The 22,582-nt window shown below is 35.5% G+C and overlaps 1 protein-coding gene across 2 annotated transcripts in view; it reads left to right on the forward strand.

The window, feature by feature from the left end:
- Window positions 1-22,582, forward strand: part of LOC113149312 (uncharacterized threonine-rich GPI-anchored glycoprotein PJ4664.02-like) — a 43,452-nt gene that overhangs the window by 13,243 nt on the left and 7,627 nt on the right. Inside the window, exons 28-82 of one of the 2 annotated variants that reach the window (XM_026341357.1) lie at window positions 1,407-1,577; window positions 1,685-1,735; window positions 1,863-2,015; window positions 2,115-2,285; window positions 2,393-2,443; window positions 2,572-2,724; window positions 2,824-2,994; window positions 3,102-3,152; window positions 3,280-3,432; window positions 3,531-3,701; window positions 3,809-3,859; window positions 3,987-4,139; window positions 4,239-4,409; window positions 4,517-4,567; window positions 4,696-4,848; window positions 4,948-5,118; window positions 5,226-5,276; window positions 5,404-5,556; window positions 5,656-5,826; window positions 5,934-5,984; window positions 6,112-6,264; window positions 6,364-6,534; window positions 6,642-6,692; window positions 6,820-6,972; window positions 7,072-7,242; window positions 7,350-7,400; window positions 7,529-7,681; window positions 9,294-9,464; window positions 9,572-9,622; window positions 9,750-9,902; window positions 12,162-12,326; window positions 12,412-12,447; window positions 13,215-13,283; window positions 13,523-13,588; window positions 14,032-14,103; window positions 14,240-14,302; window positions 15,246-15,314; window positions 15,554-15,619; window positions 16,074-16,145; window positions 16,282-16,344; window positions 16,600-16,668; window positions 17,285-17,353; window positions 17,593-17,658; window positions 18,097-18,168; window positions 18,305-18,367; window positions 18,624-18,692; window positions 19,309-19,377; window positions 19,712-19,777; window positions 20,216-20,287; window positions 20,424-20,486; window positions 20,743-20,811; window positions 21,428-21,496; window positions 21,736-21,801; window positions 22,239-22,289; window positions 22,426-22,494. In XM_026341357.1, the coding sequence (XP_026197142.1) occupies window positions 1,407-1,577; window positions 1,685-1,735; window positions 1,863-2,015; window positions 2,115-2,285; window positions 2,393-2,443; window positions 2,572-2,724; window positions 2,824-2,994; window positions 3,102-3,152; window positions 3,280-3,432; window positions 3,531-3,701; window positions 3,809-3,859; window positions 3,987-4,139; window positions 4,239-4,409; window positions 4,517-4,567; window positions 4,696-4,848; window positions 4,948-5,118; window positions 5,226-5,276; window positions 5,404-5,556; window positions 5,656-5,826; window positions 5,934-5,984; window positions 6,112-6,264; window positions 6,364-6,534; window positions 6,642-6,692; window positions 6,820-6,972; window positions 7,072-7,242; window positions 7,350-7,400; window positions 7,529-7,681; window positions 9,294-9,464; window positions 9,572-9,622; window positions 9,750-9,902; window positions 12,162-12,326; window positions 12,412-12,447; window positions 13,215-13,283; window positions 13,523-13,588; window positions 14,032-14,103; window positions 14,240-14,302; window positions 15,246-15,314; window positions 15,554-15,619; window positions 16,074-16,145; window positions 16,282-16,344; window positions 16,600-16,668; window positions 17,285-17,353; window positions 17,593-17,658; window positions 18,097-18,168; window positions 18,305-18,367; window positions 18,624-18,692; window positions 19,309-19,377; window positions 19,712-19,777; window positions 20,216-20,287; window positions 20,424-20,486; window positions 20,743-20,811; window positions 21,428-21,496; window positions 21,736-21,801; window positions 22,239-22,289; window positions 22,426-22,494 (5,493 nt within the window). The remainder of the gene's footprint in view (window positions 1-1,406; window positions 1,578-1,684; window positions 1,736-1,862; window positions 2,016-2,114; window positions 2,286-2,392; window positions 2,444-2,571; window positions 2,725-2,823; window positions 2,995-3,101; window positions 3,153-3,279; window positions 3,433-3,530; window positions 3,702-3,808; window positions 3,860-3,986; window positions 4,140-4,238; window positions 4,410-4,516; window positions 4,568-4,695; window positions 4,849-4,947; window positions 5,119-5,225; window positions 5,277-5,403; window positions 5,557-5,655; window positions 5,827-5,933; window positions 5,985-6,111; window positions 6,265-6,363; window positions 6,535-6,641; window positions 6,693-6,819; window positions 6,973-7,071; window positions 7,243-7,349; window positions 7,401-7,528; window positions 7,682-9,293; window positions 9,465-9,571; window positions 9,623-9,749; window positions 9,903-12,161; window positions 12,327-12,411; window positions 12,448-13,214; window positions 13,284-13,522; window positions 13,589-14,031; window positions 14,104-14,239; window positions 14,303-15,245; window positions 15,315-15,553; window positions 15,620-16,073; window positions 16,146-16,281; window positions 16,345-16,599; window positions 16,669-17,284; window positions 17,354-17,592; window positions 17,659-18,096; window positions 18,169-18,304; window positions 18,368-18,623; window positions 18,693-19,308; window positions 19,378-19,711; window positions 19,778-20,215; window positions 20,288-20,423; window positions 20,487-20,742; window positions 20,812-21,427; window positions 21,497-21,735; window positions 21,802-22,238; window positions 22,290-22,425; window positions 22,495-22,582) is intronic. The other variant, XM_026341358.1, reaches the window with a different exon arrangement.

A 22,582-nucleotide genomic window follows, 5' to 3' on the forward strand; every position in this document is an offset into this window, starting at 1 on the left:
ACCCTTTTTATAAATCAGGAATGAACTGTGATTAACCAAATTTTTTTGAATGCTGAGTAAAATTTTACTTGCAACATCCAGGCAAGATTACTGCCAGGTCCGTTGAATAGAGAAATCACTTCATTACAATCAGTCTCACAAAGTCAAACAACACATCATGCCGCAATCTACAGAAATCCACTAACAGATGAGAAACAACGTAACTGACATGTATCAGTCTGGAAAGGGTTCGAAAAAATCGAGAAAACTTGGAACAGTGGTGAACCATCCAGAAGTAGCCAGTCTACTAAAGTTTCTCCAAGAGCACGACAACTCGTCCAGGAGGTTATAAAGGAAACAAGACAACCTAGAAAGATCTGCAGTCCTCACTTGTCCCAGTTAAGATTGGTGTTCATGATTCACCTATAAGAAAGAGACTGGGTAAAAATGGCATCCCTGGGAGAGTTACAAGCCGAAAGCCACTGTTGACCAAAAACAACACAAGGGTTTGTATCACATTTACCAAACATCTTAATTATCCCCAAGAACTTTGGGCAAATATTCTGTAGACTGATGAGACAAAAGTTTAACATTGGGATAGTGTGCGTCCCATTACATCTGACAGACAACTAACACAGCATTTCATGAAAAGAACATTATACCAACAATCAAACATGGTGGTGGTAGTGTGATGGTCTGGGGCTGATTCGCGCCTTCAGAACCGTGACGACTCACCATAATTGGAACCAGGAATTCTATGCTCTACCAGAAAATCCCCAGGAGGAATAGTCTGCCATCAGTTCATAACCTCAAGCTCAAGCAAACTTAGACTATGCAGCAGGACAATAATCTCAAATACACTAGTAAGTAAACCTCTTAATTGCTCAACAAAAAGATAATGAATGTTTTGGAGTGGCCAAGTCAATGTTTCGGACTTAAATCAGATCAAGATTGTGTGGTATGAATTTAAACAGGTTGTTCAAGATTAAAAACCCTCCATTGTGGCTGAATCAAAACAACTGTGCTACGAGAAGTGGACCCAAAATTAATTTCCAGCTATCAAAAAGGCTTGATTGCAGTTGTTCCCACCAAGTGGGCAAAACTAGTCATTAGGTTTATGGGGTAATTACTTTTTCACATAGAGCCAGTCAGGTTTAGATAGCTATTTTCCTTTAATAAATTAACTCATGATCGAAAAAGTGCATTTTGTATTTACTCAGGTTTATGTAATATTAAAAATATTGTTGATGTTGTGAATTATAAAAGTGTGACAAAGTGCAAAAAATTAAAATCAGGAAGGCCACTAGTATTTTTTCACTGCACTATATCTGAGTGAATCATATTTAAAAAAAAAAAATCTACATTTCTACTAAATGTGTAGTTTAGAAGTATGTTCAATATACACATTTGTCTATATTTGCCTCCAGTGTGCTCTCCGAGCAGTGGTGGTCACCAGTGCAGATGTGAGGATCAGTATCGCTGGTCATGTGACCAGTGTTTAACGTTGGGATTCTGTGACAACATCACTGGTGACACGTGTGGATGCATCAACACCATTCCTCCTGATGGACAGTACTGCCAGTCTGTGGTTCAGAACAGTAAGCTGTTGTTGATGATGTGGAAATATTTAGACAGTGTTGATTGTTTAACAAGAGTCATTTTGTTGAAAACGAGAATCTACTTTCCTCTCTCTTCTTTTTAATAGACTTCACAGCTTGTCCTGTTACAACACCTGTTCCAACTCCAGTACCAACCTGTAAGACTCAGAAGATAGAATATGATTATTCATTGAAATGACTGAGGATTGAAAATATCTCAGATACCTTTTGTTGCCACTGTTCAGTGCAAACATGTTTTATTATGTCATGTTTACTTTCCTACAGCTCCTGCAGTTGTGTATGAATACATCATATCCATTGAGTTGAACGTGTCAGATGTTGCAGCAATAAATCAGCTGAGGAACATTCTGAGCAACATCAGTTACCCCGTCATCATCAGCAACCAAATACAAATCTATGACATCAACATTACTACAGGTGGGATTTATAACTGACTGATTCCTATTTTCAATTTCTATTTCCATGTGTAGCTTTAAAGTATGTTCCATATACACATTTGTCTATATTTGCCTCCAGTGTGCTCTCCGAGCAGTGGTGGTTACCAGTGCAGATGTGAGGATCAGTATCGCTGGTCATGTGACCAGTGTTTAACGTTGGGATTCTGTGACAACATCACTGGTGACACGTGTGGATGCATCAACACCATTCCTCCTGATGGACAGTACTGCCAGTCTGTGGTTCAGAACAGTAAGCTGTTGTTGATGATGTGGAAATATTTAGACAGTGTTGATTGTTTAACAAGAGTCAATTTGTTAAAAACGAGAATCTACTTACCTCTCTCTTCTTTTTAATAGACTTCACAGCTTGTCCTGTTACAACACCTGTTCCAACTCCAGTACCAACCTGTAAGACTCAGAAGATAGAATATGATTATTCATTGAAATGACTGAGGATTGAAAATAGATCAGATACCTTTTGTTGCCACTGTTCAGTGCAAACATGTTTTATTATGTCATGTTTACTTTCCCTACAGCTCCTGCAGTTGTGTATGAATACATCATATCCATTGAGTTGAACGTGTCAGATGTTGCAGCAATAAATCAGCTGAGGAACATTCTGAGCAACATCAGTTACCCCGTCATCATCAGCAACCAAATACAAATCTATGACATCAACATTACTACAGGTGGGATTTATAACTGACTGATTCCTAATTTCAATTTCTATTTCCATGTGTAGCTTTAAAGTATGTTCCATATACACATTTGTCTATATTTGCCTCCAGTGTGCTCTCCGAGCAGTGGTGGTCACCAGTGCAGATGTGAGGATCAGTATCGCTGGTCATGTGACCAGTGTTTAACGTTGGGATTCTGTGACAACATCACTGGTGACACGTGTGGATGCATCAACACCATTCCTCCTGATGGACAGTACTGCCAGTCTGTGGTTCAGAACAGTAAGCTGTTGTTGATGATGTGGAAATATTTAGACAGTGTTGATTGTTTAACAAGAGTCATTTTGTTGAAAACGAGAATCTACTTTCCTCTCTCTTCTTTTTAATAGACTTCACAGCTTGTCCTGTTACAACACCTGTTCCAAGTCCAGTACCAACCTGTAAGACTCAGAAGATAGAATATGATTATTCATTGAAATGACTGAGGATTGAAAATAGATCAGATAGCTTTTGTTGCCACTGTTCAGTGCAAACATGTTTTATTATGTCATGTTTACTTTCCTACAGCTCCTGCAGTTGTGTATGAATACATCATATCCATTGAGTTGAACGTGTCAGATGTTGCAGCAATAAATCAGCTGAGGAACATTCTGAGCAACATCAGTTACCCCGTCATCATCAGCAACCAAATACAAATCTATGACATCAACATTACTACAGGTGGGATTTATAACTGACTGATTCCTAATTTCAATTTCTATTTCCATGTGTAGCTTTAAAGTATGTTCCATATACACATTTGTCTGTTTTTCCTCCAGTGTGCTCTCCGAGCAGTGGTGGTTACCAGTGCAGATGTGAGGATCAGTATCGCTGGTCATGTGACCAGTGTTTAACGTTGGGATTCTGTGACAACATCACTGGTGACACGTGTGGATGCATCAACACCATTCCTCCTGATGGACAGTACTGCCAGTCTGTGGTTCAGAACAGTAAGCTGTTGTTGATGATGTGGAAATATTTAGACAGTGTTGATTGTTTAACAAGAGTCATTTTGTTGAAAACGAGAATCTACTTTCCTCTCTCTTCTTTTTAATAGACTTCACAGCTTGTCCTGTTACAACACCTGTTCCAACTCCAGTACCAACCTGTAAGACTCAGAAGATAGAATATGATTATTCATTGAAATGACTGAGGATTGAAAATATCTCAGATACCTTTTGTTGCCACTGTTCAGTGCAAACATGTTTTATTATGTCATGTTTACTTTCCTACAGCTCCTGCAGTTGTGTATGAATACATCATATCCATTGAGTTGAACGTGTCAGATGTTGCAGCAATAAATCAGCTGAGGAACATTCTGAGCAACATCAGTTACCCCGTCATCATCAGCAACCAAATACAAATCTATGACATCAACATTACTACAGGTGGGATTTATAACTGACTGATTCCTATTTTCAATTTCTATTTCCATGTGTAGCTTTAAAGTATGTTCCATATACACATTTGTCTATATTTGCCTCCAGTGTGCTCTCCGAGCAGTGGTGGTTACCAGTGCAGATGTGAGGATCAGTATCGCTGGTCATGTGACCAGTGTTTAACGTTGGGATTCTGTGACAACATCACTGGTGACACGTGTGGATGCATCAACACCATTCCTCCTGATGGACAGTACTGCCAGTCTGTGGTTCAGAACAGTAAGCTGTTGTTGATGATGTGGAAATATTTAGACAGTGTTGATTGTTTAACAAGAGTCAATTTGTTAAAAACGAGAATCTACTTACCTCTCTCTTCTTTTTAATAGACTTCACAGCTTGTCCTGTTACAACACCTGTTCCAACTCCAGTACCAACCTGTAAGACTCAGAAGATAGAATATGATTATTCATTGAAATGACTGAGGATTGAAAATAGATCAGATACCTTTTGTTGCCACTGTTCAGTGCAAACATGTTTTATTATGTCATGTTTACTTTCCCTACAGCTCCTGCAGTTGTGTATGAATACATCATATCCATTGAGTTGAACGTGTCAGATGTTGCAGCAATAAATCAGCTGAGGAACATTCTGAGCAACATCAGTTACCCCGTCATCATCAGCAACCAAATACAAATCTATGACATCAACATTACTACAGGTGGGATTTATAACTGACTGATTCCTAATTTCAATTTCTATTTCCATGTGTAGCTTTAAAGTATGTTCCATATACACATTTGTCTATATTTGCCTCCAGTGTGCTCTCCGAGCAGTGGTGGTTACCAGTGCAGATGTGAGGATCAGTATCGCTGGTCATGTGACCAGTGTTTAACGTTGGGATTCTGTGACAACATCACTGGTGACACGTGTGGATGCATCAACACCATTCCTCCTGATGGACAGTACTGCCAGTCTGTGGTTCAGAACAGTAAGCTGTTGTTGATGATGTGGAAATATTTAGACAGTGTTGATTGTTTAACAAGAGTCAATTTGTTGAAAACTAGAATCTACTTTCCTCTCTCTTCTTTTTAATAGACTTCACAGCTTGTCCTGTTACAACACCTGTTCCAACTCCAGTACCAACCTGTAAGACTCAGAAGATAGAATATGATTATTCATTGAAATGACTGAGGATTTCAAATAGATCAGATACCTTTTGTTGCCATTGTTCAGTACAAACATGTTTTATTATGTCATGTTTACTTTCCTACAGCTCCTGCAGTTGTGTATGAATACATCATATCCATTGAGTTGAACGTGTCAGATGTTGCAGCAATAAATCAGCTGAGGAACATTCTGAGCAACATCAGTTACCCCGTCATCATCAGCAACCAAATACAAATCTATGACATCAACATTACTACAGGTGGGATTTATAACTGACTGATTCCTAATTTGAATTTCTATTTCCATGTGTTGCTTTAAAGTATGTTCCATATACACATTTGTCTATATTTGCCTCCAGTGTGCTCTCCGAGCAGTGGTGGTTACCAGTGCAGATGTGAGGATCAGTATCGCTGGTCATGTGACCAGTGTTTAACGTTGGGATTCTGTGACAACATCACTGGTGACACGTGTGGATGCATCAACACCATTCCTCCTGATGGACAGTACTGCCAGTCTGTGGTTCAGAACAGTAAGCTGTTGTTGATGATGTGGAAATATTTAGACAGTGTTGATTGTTTAACAAGAGTCAATTTGTTAAAAACGAGAATCTACTTACCTCTCTCTTCTTTTTAATAGACTTCACAGCTTGTCCTGTTACAACACCTGTTCCAACTCCAGTACCAACCTGTAAGACTCAGAAGATAGAATATGATTATTCATTGAAATGACTGAGGATTGAAAATAGATCAGATACCTTTTGTTGCCACTGTTCAGTGCAAACATGTTTTATTATGTCATGTTTACTTTCCTACAGCTCCTGCAGTTGTGTATGAATACATCATATCCATTGAGTTGAACGTGTCAGATGTTGCAGCAATAAATCAGCTGAGGAACATTCTGAGCAACATCAGTTACCCCGTCATCATCAGCAACCAAATACAAATCTATGACATCAACATTACTACAGGTGGGATTTATAACTGACTGATTCCTAATTTCAATTTCTATTTCCATGTGTAGCTTTAAAGTATGTTCCATATACACATTTGTCTATATTTGCCTCCAGTGTGCTCTCCGAGCAGTGGTGGTTACCAGTGCAGATGTGAGGATCAGTATCGCTGGTCATGTGACCAGTGTTTAACGTTGGGATTCTGTGACAACATCACTGGTGACACGTGTGGATGCATCAACACCATTCCTCCTGATGGACAGTACTGCCAGTCTGTGGTTCAGAACAGTAAGCTGTTGTTGATGATGTGGAAATATTTAGACAGTGTTGATTGTTTAACAAGAGTCAATTTGTTAAAAACGAGAATCTACTTTCCTCTCTCTTCTTTTTAATAGACTTCACAAGTTGTCCCGTTACAACACCTGTTCCAACTCCAGTACCAACCTGTAAGACTCAGAAGATAGAATATGATTATTCATTGAAATGACTGAGGATTGAAAATAGATCAGATAGCTTTTGTTGCCACTGTTCAGTGCAAACATGTTTTATTATGTCATGTTTACTTTCCTACAGCTCCTGCAGTTGTGTATGAATACATCATATCCATTGAGTTGAACGTGTCAGATGTTGCAGCAATAAATCAGCTGAGGAACATTCTGAGCAACATCAGTTACCCCGTCATCATCAGCAACCAAATACAAATCTATGACATCAACATTACTACAGGTGGGATTTATAACTGACTGATTCCTAATTTGAATTTCTATTTCCATGTGTAGCTTTAAAGTATGTTCCATATACACATTTGTCTATATTTGCCTCCAGTGTGCTCTCCGACCAGTGGTGGTTACCAGTGCAGATGTGAGGATCAGTATCGCTGGTCATGTGACCAGTGTTTAACATTGGGATTCTGTGACAACATCACTGGTGACACGTGTGGATGCATCAACACCATTCCTCCTGATGGACAGTACTGCCAGTCTGTGGTTCAGAACAGTAAGCTGTTGTTGATGATGTGGAAATATTTAGACAGTGCTGATTGTTTAACAAGAGTCAATTTGTTGAAAACTAGAATCTACTTTCCTCTCTCTTCTTTTTAATAGACTTCACAGCTTGTCCTGTTACAACACCTGTTCCAACTCCAGTACCAACCTGTAAGACTCAGAAGATAGAATATGATTATTCATTGAAATGACTGAGGATTTCAAATAGATCAGATACCTTTTGTTGCCATTGTTCAGTACAAACATGTTTTATTATGTCATGTTTACTTTCCCTACAGCTCCTGCAGTTGTGTATGAATACATCATATCCATTGAGTTGAACGTGTCAGATGTTGCAGCAATAAATCAGCTGAGGAACATTCTGAGCAACATCAGTTACCCCGTCATCATCAGCAACCAAATACAAATCTATGACATCAACATTACTACAGGTGGGAGTAAAAGGGTTCTGTGAATAAGTATTTGCCCTCTTTCTTAGTCTTTTTAGTTGCCTACATATGTGTGATACTTAAATGATCCAGATCATCAAATACATTTTGATACTACGCAAAGATAACCTGAGTAAATACAAAATGCTGTTTTTTTATGATGGTTTCATTATTTGGGAGGATAAAAGCAGCTCTGTGAAAAAGTAACTTCTGACCCTTTTTATAAATCAGGAATGAACTTTGATTAACCAAATTTTTTTGAATGCTGAGTAAAATGTTACTTGCCACAACCAGCCAAGATTACTGCCAGGTCCGTTGAATAGAGAAATCACTTCATTACAATCAGTCTCACAAAGTCAAACAACACATCATGCCGCAATCTACAGAAATCCACTAACAGATGAGAAACAACGTAACTGACATGTATCAGTCTGGAAAGGGTTCGAAAAAATCGAGAAAACTTGGAACAGTGGTGAACCATCCAGAAGTAGCCAGTCTACTAGTTTCTCCAAGAGCACGACAACTCATCCAGGAGGTTATAAAGGAAACAAGACAACCTAGAAAGATCTGCAGTCCTCACTTGTCCAAGTTAAGATTGGTGTTCATGATTCAACTATAAGAAAGAGACTGGGTAAAAATGGCATCCCTGGGAGAGTTACAAGCCGAAAGCCACTGTTGACCAAAAAGAACACAAGGGTTTGTATCACATTTACCAAAGGAAACATCTTAATTATCCCCAAGAACTTTGGGCAAATATTCTGTAGACTGATGAGACAAAAGTTTAACATTGGGAAGGTGTGCGTCCCATTACATCTGACAGACAACTAACACAGCATTTCATGAAATGAACATTATACCAACAATCAAACATGGTGGTGGTAGTGTGATGGTCTGGGGCTGATTCGCGCCTTCAGAACCTAATGACTCACCATAATTGGAACCAGGAATTCTATGCTCTACCAGAAAATCCCCAGGAGGAATAGTCTGCCATCAGTTCATAACCTCAAGCTCAAGCAAACTTAGACTATGCAGCAGGACAATAATCTAAAATACACTAGTAAGTAAACCTCTTAATTGCTCAACAAAAAGATAATGAATGTTTTGGAGTGGCCAAGTCAATGTTCGGACTTAAATCAGATCAAGATTGTGTGGTATGAATTTAAACAGGTTGTTCAAGATTAAAAACCCTCCATTGTGGCTGAATCAAAACAACTGTGCTACGAGAAGTGGACCCAAAATTAATTTCCAGCTATCAAAAAGGCTTGATTGCAGTTGTTCCCACCAAGTGGGCAAAACTAGTCATTAGGTTTATGGGGTAATTACTTTTTCACATAGAGCAAGTCAGGTTTAGATAGCTATTTTCCTTTAATAAATTAACTCATGATCTAAAAAGTGCATTTTGTATTTACTCAGGTTTATTAAAAATATTGTTGATGTTGTGAATTATAAAAGTGTGACAAAGTGCAAAAAATTAAAATCAGGAAGGCCACTAGTATTTTTTCACTGCACTATATCTGAGTGAATCATATTTAAAAAAAAAAAAAATCTACATTTCTACTAAATGTGTAGTTTAGAAGTATGTTCAATTTACACATTTGTCTATATTTTCCTCCAGTGTGCTCTCCGAGCAGTGGTGGTTACCAGTGCAGATGTGAGGATCAGTATCGCTGGTCATGTGACCAGTGTTTAACGTTGGGATTCTGTGACAACATCACTGGTGACACGTGTGGATGCATCAACACCATTCCTCCTGATGGACAGTACTGCCAGTCTGTGGTTCAGAACAGTAAGCTGTTGTTGATGATGTGGAAATATTTAGACAGTGTTGATTGTTTAACAAGAGTCATTTTGTTGAGAAGGTGTATCTACTTGTTACTCTCTTCTTTTTAATAGACTTCACAGCTTGTCCTGTTACAACACCTGTTCCAACTCCAGTACCAACCTGTAAGACTCAGAAGATAGAATATGATTATTCATTGAAATGACTGAGGATTCCAAATAGATCAGATACCTTTTGTTGCCATTGTTCAGTGCAAACATGTTTTATTTTGTCATGTTTACTTTCCTACAGCTCCTACAGTTGTGTATGAATACATCATATCCATTGAGTTGAACGTGTCAGATGTTGCAGTAATAAATCAGCTGAGGAACATTCTGAGCAACATCAGTTACCCCGTCATCATCAGCAACCAAATACAAATCTATGACATCAACATTACTACAGGTAACAACAGACACACATCTACAGAGTTAATAATGATATTATTATGGCAGTGGTTAGTGCCACTGACTTTGGTACGGTAGGTTTGATTCCCCGTTAGGACAATATCCCGTGTGGGCCCTTAGACAAGGCCCTTAATGCTACCTGTCTACTTTGTCCAATGAGAGATACAAACACAAGAGTCAAACCTGCTCGGACGTTGCCAGGGTCAACAAGGTCCACGGCAGGTGATGGGAAACCAGGGCAACTTGATCAGAAGTGGGCTACTGGAATAAGAATAAGACATTCGTGGACAAGAGATGAGAACAAGGAACTATTGGAATGCTACTACACAAGTAACCCTAGTGAGCGGGGGCTACATGAAGAGGATGTGGGAGCTATGGATACTTCGACACCCATCATCTAGACTATTTCCAAAACAACTAGTAGCACAGTGCTTCAACATCCGCAAGAAACACCTCCTGTCACAACTAGAGATGATGAGGTGCAGCACAAATGCTACGGCAAGGGGGAGCTAGGACGACAGGTCAGCGAGGAGATATTACAATCATCCTCCCCACAATCAGGTTCATCAATCATGGGTTCCAAAACCCCAATAACAGAGCTTAATGCAAGAGCAGCTGACCTAAAAGTGAAGATCATGGCTAAGATGGACACCTGGAGCTCCCGAGGCTGGTTACCAAGAATAAGTGAAGTACCTTCTGAAAGTCTGCTAGAAGATGTGAATGCAGCACTACAGACAATACCAACAATGGCCATCACTGAGACCCATCAGCTGATATACAGCAAAGCAGCCGTGATCCTTGAGGTACTTGCCTATAAGATCAACACAAGCCATAAGGTGCAGTATCCTCCATGGGAACAGATGTTGGAGGCTAAGATCAAGGCAACACGGGGAGAGAAGTTAGCCAACTATCAGAACTACAGAAAGGCATCATGAAGAAAAACCAGGTGCTTAAGAAGTACAGTAACATGACTACACCTGAGGCCTTGGAGACAGACAAGCGAAGGCTCACAGCCCTGGCTATCCGGCTGAAGAGATACACCAGAGAAGTTGAAACCAGGAGAAGGATGTTCTCCACTGAGCCATCCAAGGTGTACTCACAGTGGCAGGGTAATAACATGAGAGCAGACCTACCAAGGCTGGAGACTGAAGAATACTGGAAAAGCATATGGGAGAAGGAGGCATCACATAACAGCAATGCCCAGTGGCTGGTGGACTTGAGAGCAGACCACAGCAACCTTCCTAACAAGATCCAGTAACCATCACAATGGCAGACATCCAAGAGAGGGTCTCGGGTATGAAGAACTGGACAGCACCAGGTCCTAACGTGATCCATGCCTACTGGCTAAAGAAGCTAACCTCACTCCACGACTCTCACTCTTCACTCCTTCTACTAGTGGATGGAACCCACCCTGAATGGCTAACGGAAGACCGAACAGTCCTGATTCTGAAGGACCGCCAGAAGTGAGCAGTCTTATCTAACTACTGCCCAATAACCTGCCTCTGCACAACATGCAAGCTCCTGTCAGGCATCATAGCAGCTGAAATGAGCAAGCACGTGGATCAATACATGAGTAGTGCCCAGAAAGGAATCGGCAGTAACACTGACAGCAAAGCACCAGCTACTGGTAGTCACCCAAGACTGTAAGACCAGACATACCAACTGTTGCACTGCCTGACCTACAGAAAGCACTGTCAGTAAACACAGTTTGTAAAGTTAAAAAAACTATCATGCACAAAAAAGTAAGATCCAGAAACAAGACTGCTCATGTAAGATGGACTGTGGTGATATATATAAAACAAAAAACGGGGGAAAAACTGTTTTTTAATCATGGATGCTTTGTTAATCAAGACAACAAGTATTATAACAGGATGGCTCAATACTATGAGAGTCCAGGAGCTAAACTGGAACACCTGCAGGTCAGATCTGTCTTCTACTAAAAAAACATGGCAAATGATGGCCTGAACTGTTAAGCAGCTGAAATCCTTTATCAAAAAAGAAAAAATACTTATTGTGTAAATACTTGTTAAAAACCATGGTGAGACAACACGTTGGTGCACAACATGCTCCGGCACAAACAGTTTTTGAAACATATTCATACAAATTTAAAACATTTTAGAATGTTGTCTTTGTATTATTTTCAATGAAAAATATGTTTACATCCATTTGCAAATCACTGTATTCTTTTCTCATTTTACACATCTTTCTAACTTTTAGTGAGATGGGCTTGTATGTTTATTTGTGATTTTCTTTGTAGTTTGTTACCCCAGTGAGACAACATACCAATGCAGATGTGAACAGCAGTTTGGTTGGCCTTGTGAAATGTGCTCCACTTTCGGCAAATGCAATGAAACATTTGACAACACCTGTGAATGCATCAATGCCATTCCTCCAAATGGTGTCTACTGCCAGCCAATGACAGGTGGGAGCTGGAAACCTCTGAATTAATTTCATGCCTCTTATGGATTATGGATTTGTGCATTTATTGTTTACTGTTTTTCGAACAGACCTCTTGGTTTGTCCGACATCGACTCCTCCAATTGGTAAGAAATAATAAAGTTGTTTTTATATCTGTATTTATTCTTTCTGTTCAATATAGTTCTATACAGACAAATCGTCAACTAATTCTTGCATTGAAGAGATAAATGTATTTAATCTTAAAAATGTTTATACTACATTAAATTAAACCTTTATACTCAACCTTATTGTAGATATACCCTATGTGTATAGGTGATCTAAAAGCACACAATATTTGCAAGTTTGAATTGGTGTGATATTTTCAAGGTCTTTCTTGGTTAACAAGCAATAGTGAAAATTTCCTATTAATATATAATTTTACCACAACACTGCTACAAATGCTAGTGATCCATTCTCTAAGTCTGATCTGTTTCCTCCCTCTCAAGTTTATGATCTGATAACAGATAAGATTAATTTGTTTTGCCATTTGTAAAATGCGTGGAAGATACTGTATGTCTTTTCAGTGGAAAAAAAACATTTTGCCAGAATAGTACACTAAAGAACACTGAATTTCAGTTTCTTTCATTTGTGTAACAGTTCAGTTTTCATTCAATTATGTATTGTAAGGCCCAAATCCATCCATACTTTATATTGTTATATTATAAATGTCATAATATAATATGAATTCAATAAAGATCATCTTCTAGATTCAACTGTCAACACCATAACACCCACTGATGCACCAACAGTTGCAGTTACCATTAACTTTTAGAAATATGTAATGTTCATCTTTAAATGTTAAATATTATTTTTTATATCTTTACATTATTATTTAATGTTTTTCTTTGTCCAGATTCAACAGTTACATCCCCAGCAGATGTGAGCACAACTACAACTGAAGCACCAACAACTTTTGAAACAAGTAAGTTCTAAAAACAACTGTTACACAACTTCAAAGCTGAACTTAACCAGTTTAATAGATGTCTGAACTTGAAGGTGAGAACTCTTAACTGTACATTTGAAAACAGTAACCTCATGTATGGACTTGAATGATTTGATTTTGTATTTTTGGGAATGATAGATTATATTGGCCTAGGAATCTTGCTACAATGAATTGGAATACAACAATATTTAACTATAGCTTCAAAATGTTCTATTCAGATTCAACTTCTGATTCTACAACAGAAGGCAGCAGTGCAACAGCTCCAACAACAACAACCATAACAAGTAAGAACAACACAATTATTTATTCATAAAATAAAAGTGAAAGGTGTTTTGTTATGGAAGCCCTGAGAGGCAATTTAGACAAAAACGAAAAGTAGTGATCCATTCTTTAAGTCTGATCTGTTTCCTCCCTCTCAAGTTTATGATCGGATAAGAGATAAGATTAATTTGTTTTGCCATTTGTAAAATGCGTGGAAGATACTATATGTCTTTTCAGTGGATATAACACTAAATTTCAGTTTCTTTCATTTGTGTAACAGTTCAGTTTTCATTCAATTATGTATTGTAAGGCCCATGTTGGTTTAAAATGTTACTCTCAAATCTTCTGTACATATTTTTAATACAACTGAATTATTAATAATCGGATTATTATTAAAGTCATTACAACTGCAAAGTCGCAGACTTACAGTAACATGTTATAAACAATAGTGAACATTTCTTTTTAGATTCCACATCTGTTTCTACAACCGATTCTATCATTACAACAGCTGAATCAAGCTTAACTACAACTGTAACAGGTAAGTAATTTCTATTAGAGGTTTCAAGTGGCCAGTTTTTAGAAAAAGTGTGCAAAATATGTACAACGTAAATGATCTTTGTTTAAATAATTTTACCACAACACTGCTACAAATACTACAAATGTTCTGTCTACAGACACAACTCCTGTTGCTACAACAGATCTAAGCACACCAATGACTACATTGACAACCATAACCAGTATGTACACGAATAAAGAATGGTTAACAGTCCCCTGTTTAATTGTGTAAAACTGTTTCAATAAATTCTAATTTTAATGATATAACTTGTTAACATGGTGAATAAAAAACCGTAAAACCTTTTCCCCCCCTCAAGTTCATGATCTGATAACAGATATGTGAAATTTGATTTGCCATTTGTAAAATGTAACATTCATCTTTAAATGTTAAAATTTTTTTTTTATATCATGACATAATTTCAATGTTTTTTTTTTTTCACATTCAACAGTTACAGTCACACCAGATGTGAGCACAACTACAACTGAAGCAACAACAACTTTTGAAACAAGTAAGTTCTAAAAACAACAGTTACACAACTTCAATGCTGAACCTAACCAGTTCAATAGATGTCCGAACTTGAAGATGAGAACTCTTAACTGTACATTTGAAAACAGTAAAGTCTTGCATGGACTTGAATGATTTAATTTTGTATTTTCAGCAATGATAGATTATAAGAAGGCAGTTCTAATTTTAATGATATAACTTCTGAACATAGTGAATAAAAAACTGTAAAACCTTTTCTATAGACCCAACACCTTTAGCTGAAACAAACTTTCACTACACTACAACTATAACAATACTGTCAACAGCTGTAACGTTTAAGTATATGGAGTTAAGAGATGCAGTTTTTAATCTCCAAGAAAACTGAAGAATGCATGAAGTCAAAGCAAAAATTGTAAGCCAAATCCATCCATACTTTATATTGTTATATTATAAATGTCATAATATAATATGAATTCAATAAAGATCATCTTCTAGATTCAACTGTCAACACCATAACACCCACTGATACACCAACAGTTGCAGTTACCATTAACTTTTAGAAATATGTAATGTTCATCTTTAAATGTTAAATATTATTTTTTATATCTTTACATCATTATTTAATGTTTTTCTTTGTCCAGATTCAACAGTTACATCCCCAGCAGATGTCAACACAACTACAACTGAAGCACCAACAACTTTTGAAACAAGTAAGTGCTAAAAACAACTGTTACCCAACTTCAAAGCTGAACTTAACCAGTTTAATAGATGTCCGAACTTGAAGATGAGAAGTCTTAACTGTACATTTGAAAACAGTAACCTCATGTATGGACTTGAATGATTTAATTTTGTATTTTTGGGAATGATAGATTATATTGGCTTAGGAATCTTGCTGCAATGAATTGGAATACAACAATATTTAACTATAGCTTCAAAATGTTCTATTCAGATTCAACTTCTGATTCTACAACAGAAGGCAGCAGTACAACAGCTCCAACAACAACAACCATAACAAGTAAGAACAACACAATTATTTATTCATAAAATAAAAGTGAAAGGTGTTTTGTTATGGAAGCCCTGAGAGGCAGTTTAGACAAAAACGAAAAGTAGTGATCCATTCTTTAAGTCTGATCTGTTTCCTCCCTCTCAAGTTTATGATCTGATAACAGAAAAGATTAATTTGTTTTGCCATTTGTAAAATGCGTGGAAGATACTGTATGTCTTTTCAGTGGAAAAAAAACATTTTGCCAGAATTGCTAAATTTCAGTTTCTTTCATTTGTGTAACAGTTCAGTTTTCATTCAATTATGTTTTGTAAGGCCCATGTTGGTTTAAAATGTTACTCTCAAATCTTCTGTACATATTTTTAATACAACTGAATTATTAATAATCGGATTATTATTAAAGTCATTACAACTGCAAAGTCGCATACTTAACATGTTATAAACAATAGTGACATTTTCCATTTAGATTCCACATCTGTTTCTACAACCGATTCTATCATTACAACAGCTGAATCAAGCTTAACTACAACTGTAACAGGTAAGTAATTTCTATTAGAGGTTTCAAGTGGCCAGTTTTTAGAAAAAGTGTGCAAAATATGTACAACGTAAATGATCTTTGTTTAAATAATTTTACCACAACACTGCTACAAATACTACAAATGTTCTGTCTACAGACACAACTCCTGTTGCTACAACAGATCTAAGCACACCAATGACTACATTGACAACCATAACCAGTATGTACACGAATAAAGAATGGTTAACAGTCCCCTGTTTAATTGTGTAAAACTGTTTCAATAAATTCTAATTTTAATGATATAACTTCTTAACATAGTGAATAAAAAACCGTAAAACCTTTTCCCCCCTCAAGTTCATGATCTGATAACAGATATGTTACATTTGATTTGCCATTTGTAAAATGTAACATTCATCTTTAAATGTTAAAAATTATTTTTTATATCATGACATCATTTCAATGTTTTTTTTTTCAGATTCAACAGTTACAGTCACACCAGATGTGAGCACAACTACAACTGAAGCACCAACAACTTTTGAAACAAGTAAGTTCTAAAAACAACTGTTACACAACTTCAATGCTGAACCTAACCAGTTCAATAGATGTCCGAACTTGAAGATGAGAACTCTTAACTGTACATTTGAAAACAGTAAAGTCTTGCATGGACTTGAATGATTTAATTTTGTATTTTCAGCAATGATAGATTATAAGAAGGCAGTTCTAATTTTAATGATATAACTTCTGAACATAGTGAATAAAAAACTGTAAAACCTTTTCTATAGACCCAACACCTTTAGCTGAAACAAACTTTCACTACACTACAACTATAACAATACTGTCAACAGTTGTAACGTTTAAGTATATGGAGTTAAGAGATGCAGTTTTTAATCTCCAAGAAAACTGAAAAAGGCATAAAGTGAAAGCAAAAATTGTAAGCCAAATCCATCCATACTTTATATTGTTATATTATAAATTTCATTACATAATATGAATTCAATAAAGATCATCTTCTAGATTCAACTGTCAACACCATAACACCCATAGATACACCAACAGTTGCAGTTACCATTAACTTTTAGAAATATGTAATGTTCATCTTTAAATGTTAAATATTATTTTTTATATCTTTACATTATTATTTAATGTTTTTCTTTGTCCAGATTCAACAGTTACATCCCCAGCAGATGTGAGCACAACTACAACTGAAGCACCAACAACTTTTGAAACAAGTAAGTGCTAAAAACAACTGTTACCCAACTTCAAAGCTGAACTTAACCAGTTTAATAGATGTCCAAACTTGAAGATGAGAACTCTTAACTGTACAATTGAAAACAGTAACCTCATGTATGGACTTGAATGATTTAATTTTGTATTTTTGGCAATGATAGATTATATTGGCCTAGGAATCTTGTTACAATGAATTGGAATACAACAATATTTAACTATAGCTTCAAAATGTTCTATTCAGATTCAACTTCTGATTCTACAACAGAAGGCAGCAGTACAACAGCTCCAACAACAACAACCATAACAAGTAAGAACAACACAATTATTTATTCATAAAATAAAAGTGAAAGGTGTTTTGTTATGGAAGCCCTGAGAGGCAATTTAGACAAAAACGAAAAGTAGTGATGCATTCTTTAAGTCTGATCTGTTTCCTCCCTCTCAAGTTTATGATCTGATAACAGATAAGATGAATTTGTTTTGCCATTTGTAAAATGCATGGAAGATACTATATGTCTTTTCAGTGGATATAACACTAAATTTCAGTTTCTTTCATTTGTGTAACAGTTCAGTTTTCATTCAATTATGTATTGTAAGGCCCATGTTGGTTTAAAATGTTACTCTCAAATCTTCTGTACATATTTTTAATACAACTGAATTATGAATAATCGGATTATTATTAAAGTCATTACAACTGCAAAGTCGCAGACTTAACATGTTATAAACAATAGTGAAATTTTCTTTTTAGATTCCACATCTGTTTCTACAACCGATTCTATCATTACAACAGCTGAATCAAGCTTAACTACAACTGTAACAAGTAAGTAATTTCTATTAGAGGTTTCAAGTGGCCAGTTTTTAGAAAAAGTGTGCAAAACATGTACAACGTAAATGATCTTTGTTTAAATAATTGTACCACAACACTGCTACAAATACTACAAATGTTCTGTCTACAGACACAATTCCTGTTGCTACAACAGATCTAAGCACACCAATGACTACATTGACAACCATAACCAGTATGTACACGGATAAAGAATGGTTAACAGTCCCCTGTTTAATTGTGTAAAACTGTTTCAATAAATTCTAATTTTAATGATATAACTTCTTAACATAGTGAATAAAAAAACCCGTAAAACCTTTTCCCCCCTCAAGTTCATTATCTGATAACAGATATGTTACATTTGATTTGCCATTTGTAAAATGTAACATTCATCTTTAAATGTTAAAAATTATTTTTTATATCATGACATCATTTCAATGTTTTTTTTTCAGATTCAACAGTTACAGTCACACCAGATGTGAGCACAACTACAACTGAAGCACCAACAACTTTTGAAACAAGTAAGTTCTAAAAACAACTGTTACACAACTTCAATGCTGAACCTAACCAGTTCAATAGATATCCGAACTTGAAGATGAGAACTCTTAACTGTACATTTGAAAACAGTAAAGTCTTGCATGGACTTGAATGATTGAATTTTGTATTTTCAGCAATGATAGTTTATAAGAAGGCAGTTCTAATTTTAATGATATAACTTCTGAACATAGTGAATAAAAAACTGTAAAACCTTTTCTATAGACCCAACACCTTTAGCTGAAACAAACTTTCACAACACTACAACTATAACAATACTGTCAACAGTTGTAACGTTTAAGTATATGGAGTTAAGAGATGCAGTTTTTAATCTCCAAGAAAACTGAAAAAGGCATAAAGTGAAAGCAAAAATTGTAAGCCAAATCCATCCATACTTTATATTGTTATATTATAAATGTCATTACATAATATGAATTCAATAAAGATCATCTTCTAGATTCAACTGTCAACACCATAACACCCATAGATACACCAACAGTTGCAGTTACCATTAACTTTTAGAAATATGTAATGTTCATTTTTAAATGTTAAATATAATTTTTTATATTTTTACATTATTATTAAATGTTTTTTTTTGTCCAGATTCAACAGTTACATCCCCAGCAGATGTGAGCACAACAACAACGGAAGCACCAACAACTTTTGAAACAAGTAAGTGCTAAAAACAACTGTTACCCAACTTCAAAGCTGAACTTAACCAGTTTAATAGATGTCCGAACTTGAAGGTGAGAACTCTTTTGACTTAGATTTTGTTTGCTTGCCTTGTTCCTCACTTGTAAGTCGCTTTGGATAAAAGCGTCTGCTAAATGACTAAATGTAAATTTAAACTCTTAACTGTACATTTGAAAACAATAACCTCATGTATGGATTTGAATGATTTAATTTTGTATTTTTGGCAATGATAGATTATATTGGCCTAGGAATCTTGCTACAATGAATTGGAATACAACAATATTTAACTATAGCTTCAAAATGTTCTATTCAGATTCAACTTCTGATTCTACAACAGAAGGCAGCAGTACAACAGCTCCAACAACAACAACCATAACAAGTAAGAACAACACAATTATTTATTCATAAAATAAAAGTGAAAGGTGTTTTGTTATGGAAGCCCTGAGAGGCAATTTAGACAAAAACGAAAAGTAGTGATGCATTCTTTAAGTCTGATATGTTTCCTCCATCTCAAGTTTATGATCTGATAACAGATAAGATGAATTTGTTTTGCCATTTGTAAAATGCATGGAAGATACTATATGTCTTTTCAGTGGATATAACACTAAATTTCAGTTTCTTTCATTTGTGTAACAGTTCAGTTTTCATTCAATTATGTATTGTAAGGCCCATGTTGGTTTAAAATGTTACTCTCAAATCTTCTGTACATATTTTTAATACAACTGAATTATGAATAATCGGATTATTATTAAAGTCATTACAACTGCAAAGTCGCAGACTTAACATGTTATAAACAATAGTGAAATTTTCTTTTTAGATTCCACATCTGTTTCTACAAGCGATTCTATCATTACAACAGCTGAATCAAGCTTAACTACAACTGTAACAAGTAAGTAATTTCTATTAGAGGTTTCAAGTGGCCAGTTTTTAGAAAAAGTGTGCAAAACATGTACAACGTAAATGATCTTTGTTTAAATAATTGTACCACAACACTGCTACAAATACTACAAATGTTCTGTCTACAGACACAATTCCTGTTGCTACAACAGATCTAAGCACACCAATGACTACATTGACAACCATAACCAGTATGTACACGGATAAAGAATGGTTAACAGTCCCCTGTTTAATTGTGTAAAACTGTTTCAATAAATTCTAATTTTAATGATATAACTTCTTAACATAGTGAATAAAAAAACCGTAAAACCTTTTCCCCCCTCAAGTTCATTATCTGATAACAGATATGTTACATTTGATTTGCCATTTGTAAAATGTAACATTCATCTTTAAATGTTAAAAATTATTTTTTATATCATGACATCATTTCAATGTTTTTTTTTTCAGATTCAACAGTTACAGTCACACCAGATGTGAGCACAACTACAACTGAAGCACCAACAACTTTTGAAACAAGTAAGTTCTAAAAACAACTGTTACACAACTTCAATGCTGAACCTAACCAGTTCAATAGATATCCGAACTTGAAGATGAGAACTCTTAACTGTACATTTGAAAACAGTAAAGTCTTGCATGGACTTGAATGATTTAATTTTGTATTTTTGGCAATGATAGATTATAAGAAGGCAGTTCTAATTTTAATGATATAACTTCTGAACATAGTGAATAAAAAACTGTAAAACCTTTTCTATAGACCCAACACCTTTAGCTGAAACAAACTTTCACAACACTACAACTATAACAATACTGTCAACAGTTGTAACGTTTAAGTATATGGAGTTAAGAGATGCAGTTTTTAATCTCCAAGAAAACTGAAAAAGGCATAAAGTGAAAGCAAAAATTGTAAGCCAAATCCATCCATTCTTTATATTGTTATATTATAAATGTCATAACATAATATGAATTCAATAAAGATCATCTTCTAGATTCAACTGTCAACACCATAACACCCATAGATACACCAACAGTTGCAGTTACCATTAACTTTTAGAAATATGTAATGTTCATCTTTAAATGTTAAATATTATTTTTTATATCTTTACATTATTATTTAATGTTTTTCTTTGTCCAGATTCAACAGTTACATCCCCAGCAGATGTGAGCACAACAACAACTGAAGCACCAACAACTTTTGAAACAAGTAAGTGCTAAAAACAACTGTTACCCAACTTCAAAGCTGAACTTAACCAGTTTAATAGATGTCCGTACTTGAAGATGAGAACTCTTAACTGTACATTTGAAAACAGTAACCTCATGTATGGACTTGAATGATTTAATTTTGTATTTTTGGCAATGATAGATTATATTGGCCTAGGAATCTTGCTGCAATGAATTGGAATACAACAATATTTAACTATAGCTTCAAAATGTTCTATTCAGATTCAACTTCTGATTCTACAACAGAAAGCAGCAGTACAACAGCTCCAACAACAACAACCATAACAAGTAAGAACAACACAATTATTTATTCATAAAATAAAAGTGAAAGGTGTTTTGTTATGGAAGCCCTGAGAGGCAGTTTAGACAAAACGAAAAGTAGTGATCCATTCTTTAAGTCTGATCTGTTTCCTCCCTCTCAAGTTTATGATCTGATAACAGATAAGATTAATTTGTTTTGCCATTTGTAAAATGCATGGAAGATACTATATGTCTTTTCAGTGGATATAACACTAAATTTCAGTTTCTTTCATTTGTGTAACAGTTCAGTTTTCATTTAATTATGTATTCTAAGGCCCATGTTTGTTTAAAATGTTACTCTCAAATCTTCTGTACATATTTTTAATACAACTGAATTATTAATAATCGGATTATTAAAAATGTAATTACAACTGCAAATACGCAGACTTAACATGTTATAAATAATAGTGAAATTTTCCTTTTAGATTCCACATCTGTTTCTACAACCGATTCTATCATTACAACAACTGTAACAAGTAAGTAATTTCTATTAGAGGTTGCAAGTGGGCAGTTTTTAGAAAAAGTGTGCAAAACATGTACAAAGTAAATGACCTTTATTTAAATAATTTTAACACAACACTGCTACAAATACTACAAATGTTCTGTCTACAGACACAACTCCTGTTGCTACAACAGATCTAAGCAGTACCACACCAATGACTACCTCAACAACCATAACCAGTATGTACACGAATAAAGAATGGTTACCAGTCCCCTTGTTAATAATTGTTTGAAGGTTTTCAATAAATTCTAATTTTAATGATATAAC

The sequence above is a fragment of the Anabas testudineus genome, chromosome 24 (assembly GCF_900324465.2).
Source record: "Anabas testudineus chromosome 24, fAnaTes1.2, whole genome shotgun sequence".
NCBI lineage: Eukaryota > Metazoa > Chordata > Actinopteri > Anabantiformes > Anabantidae > Anabas > Anabas testudineus.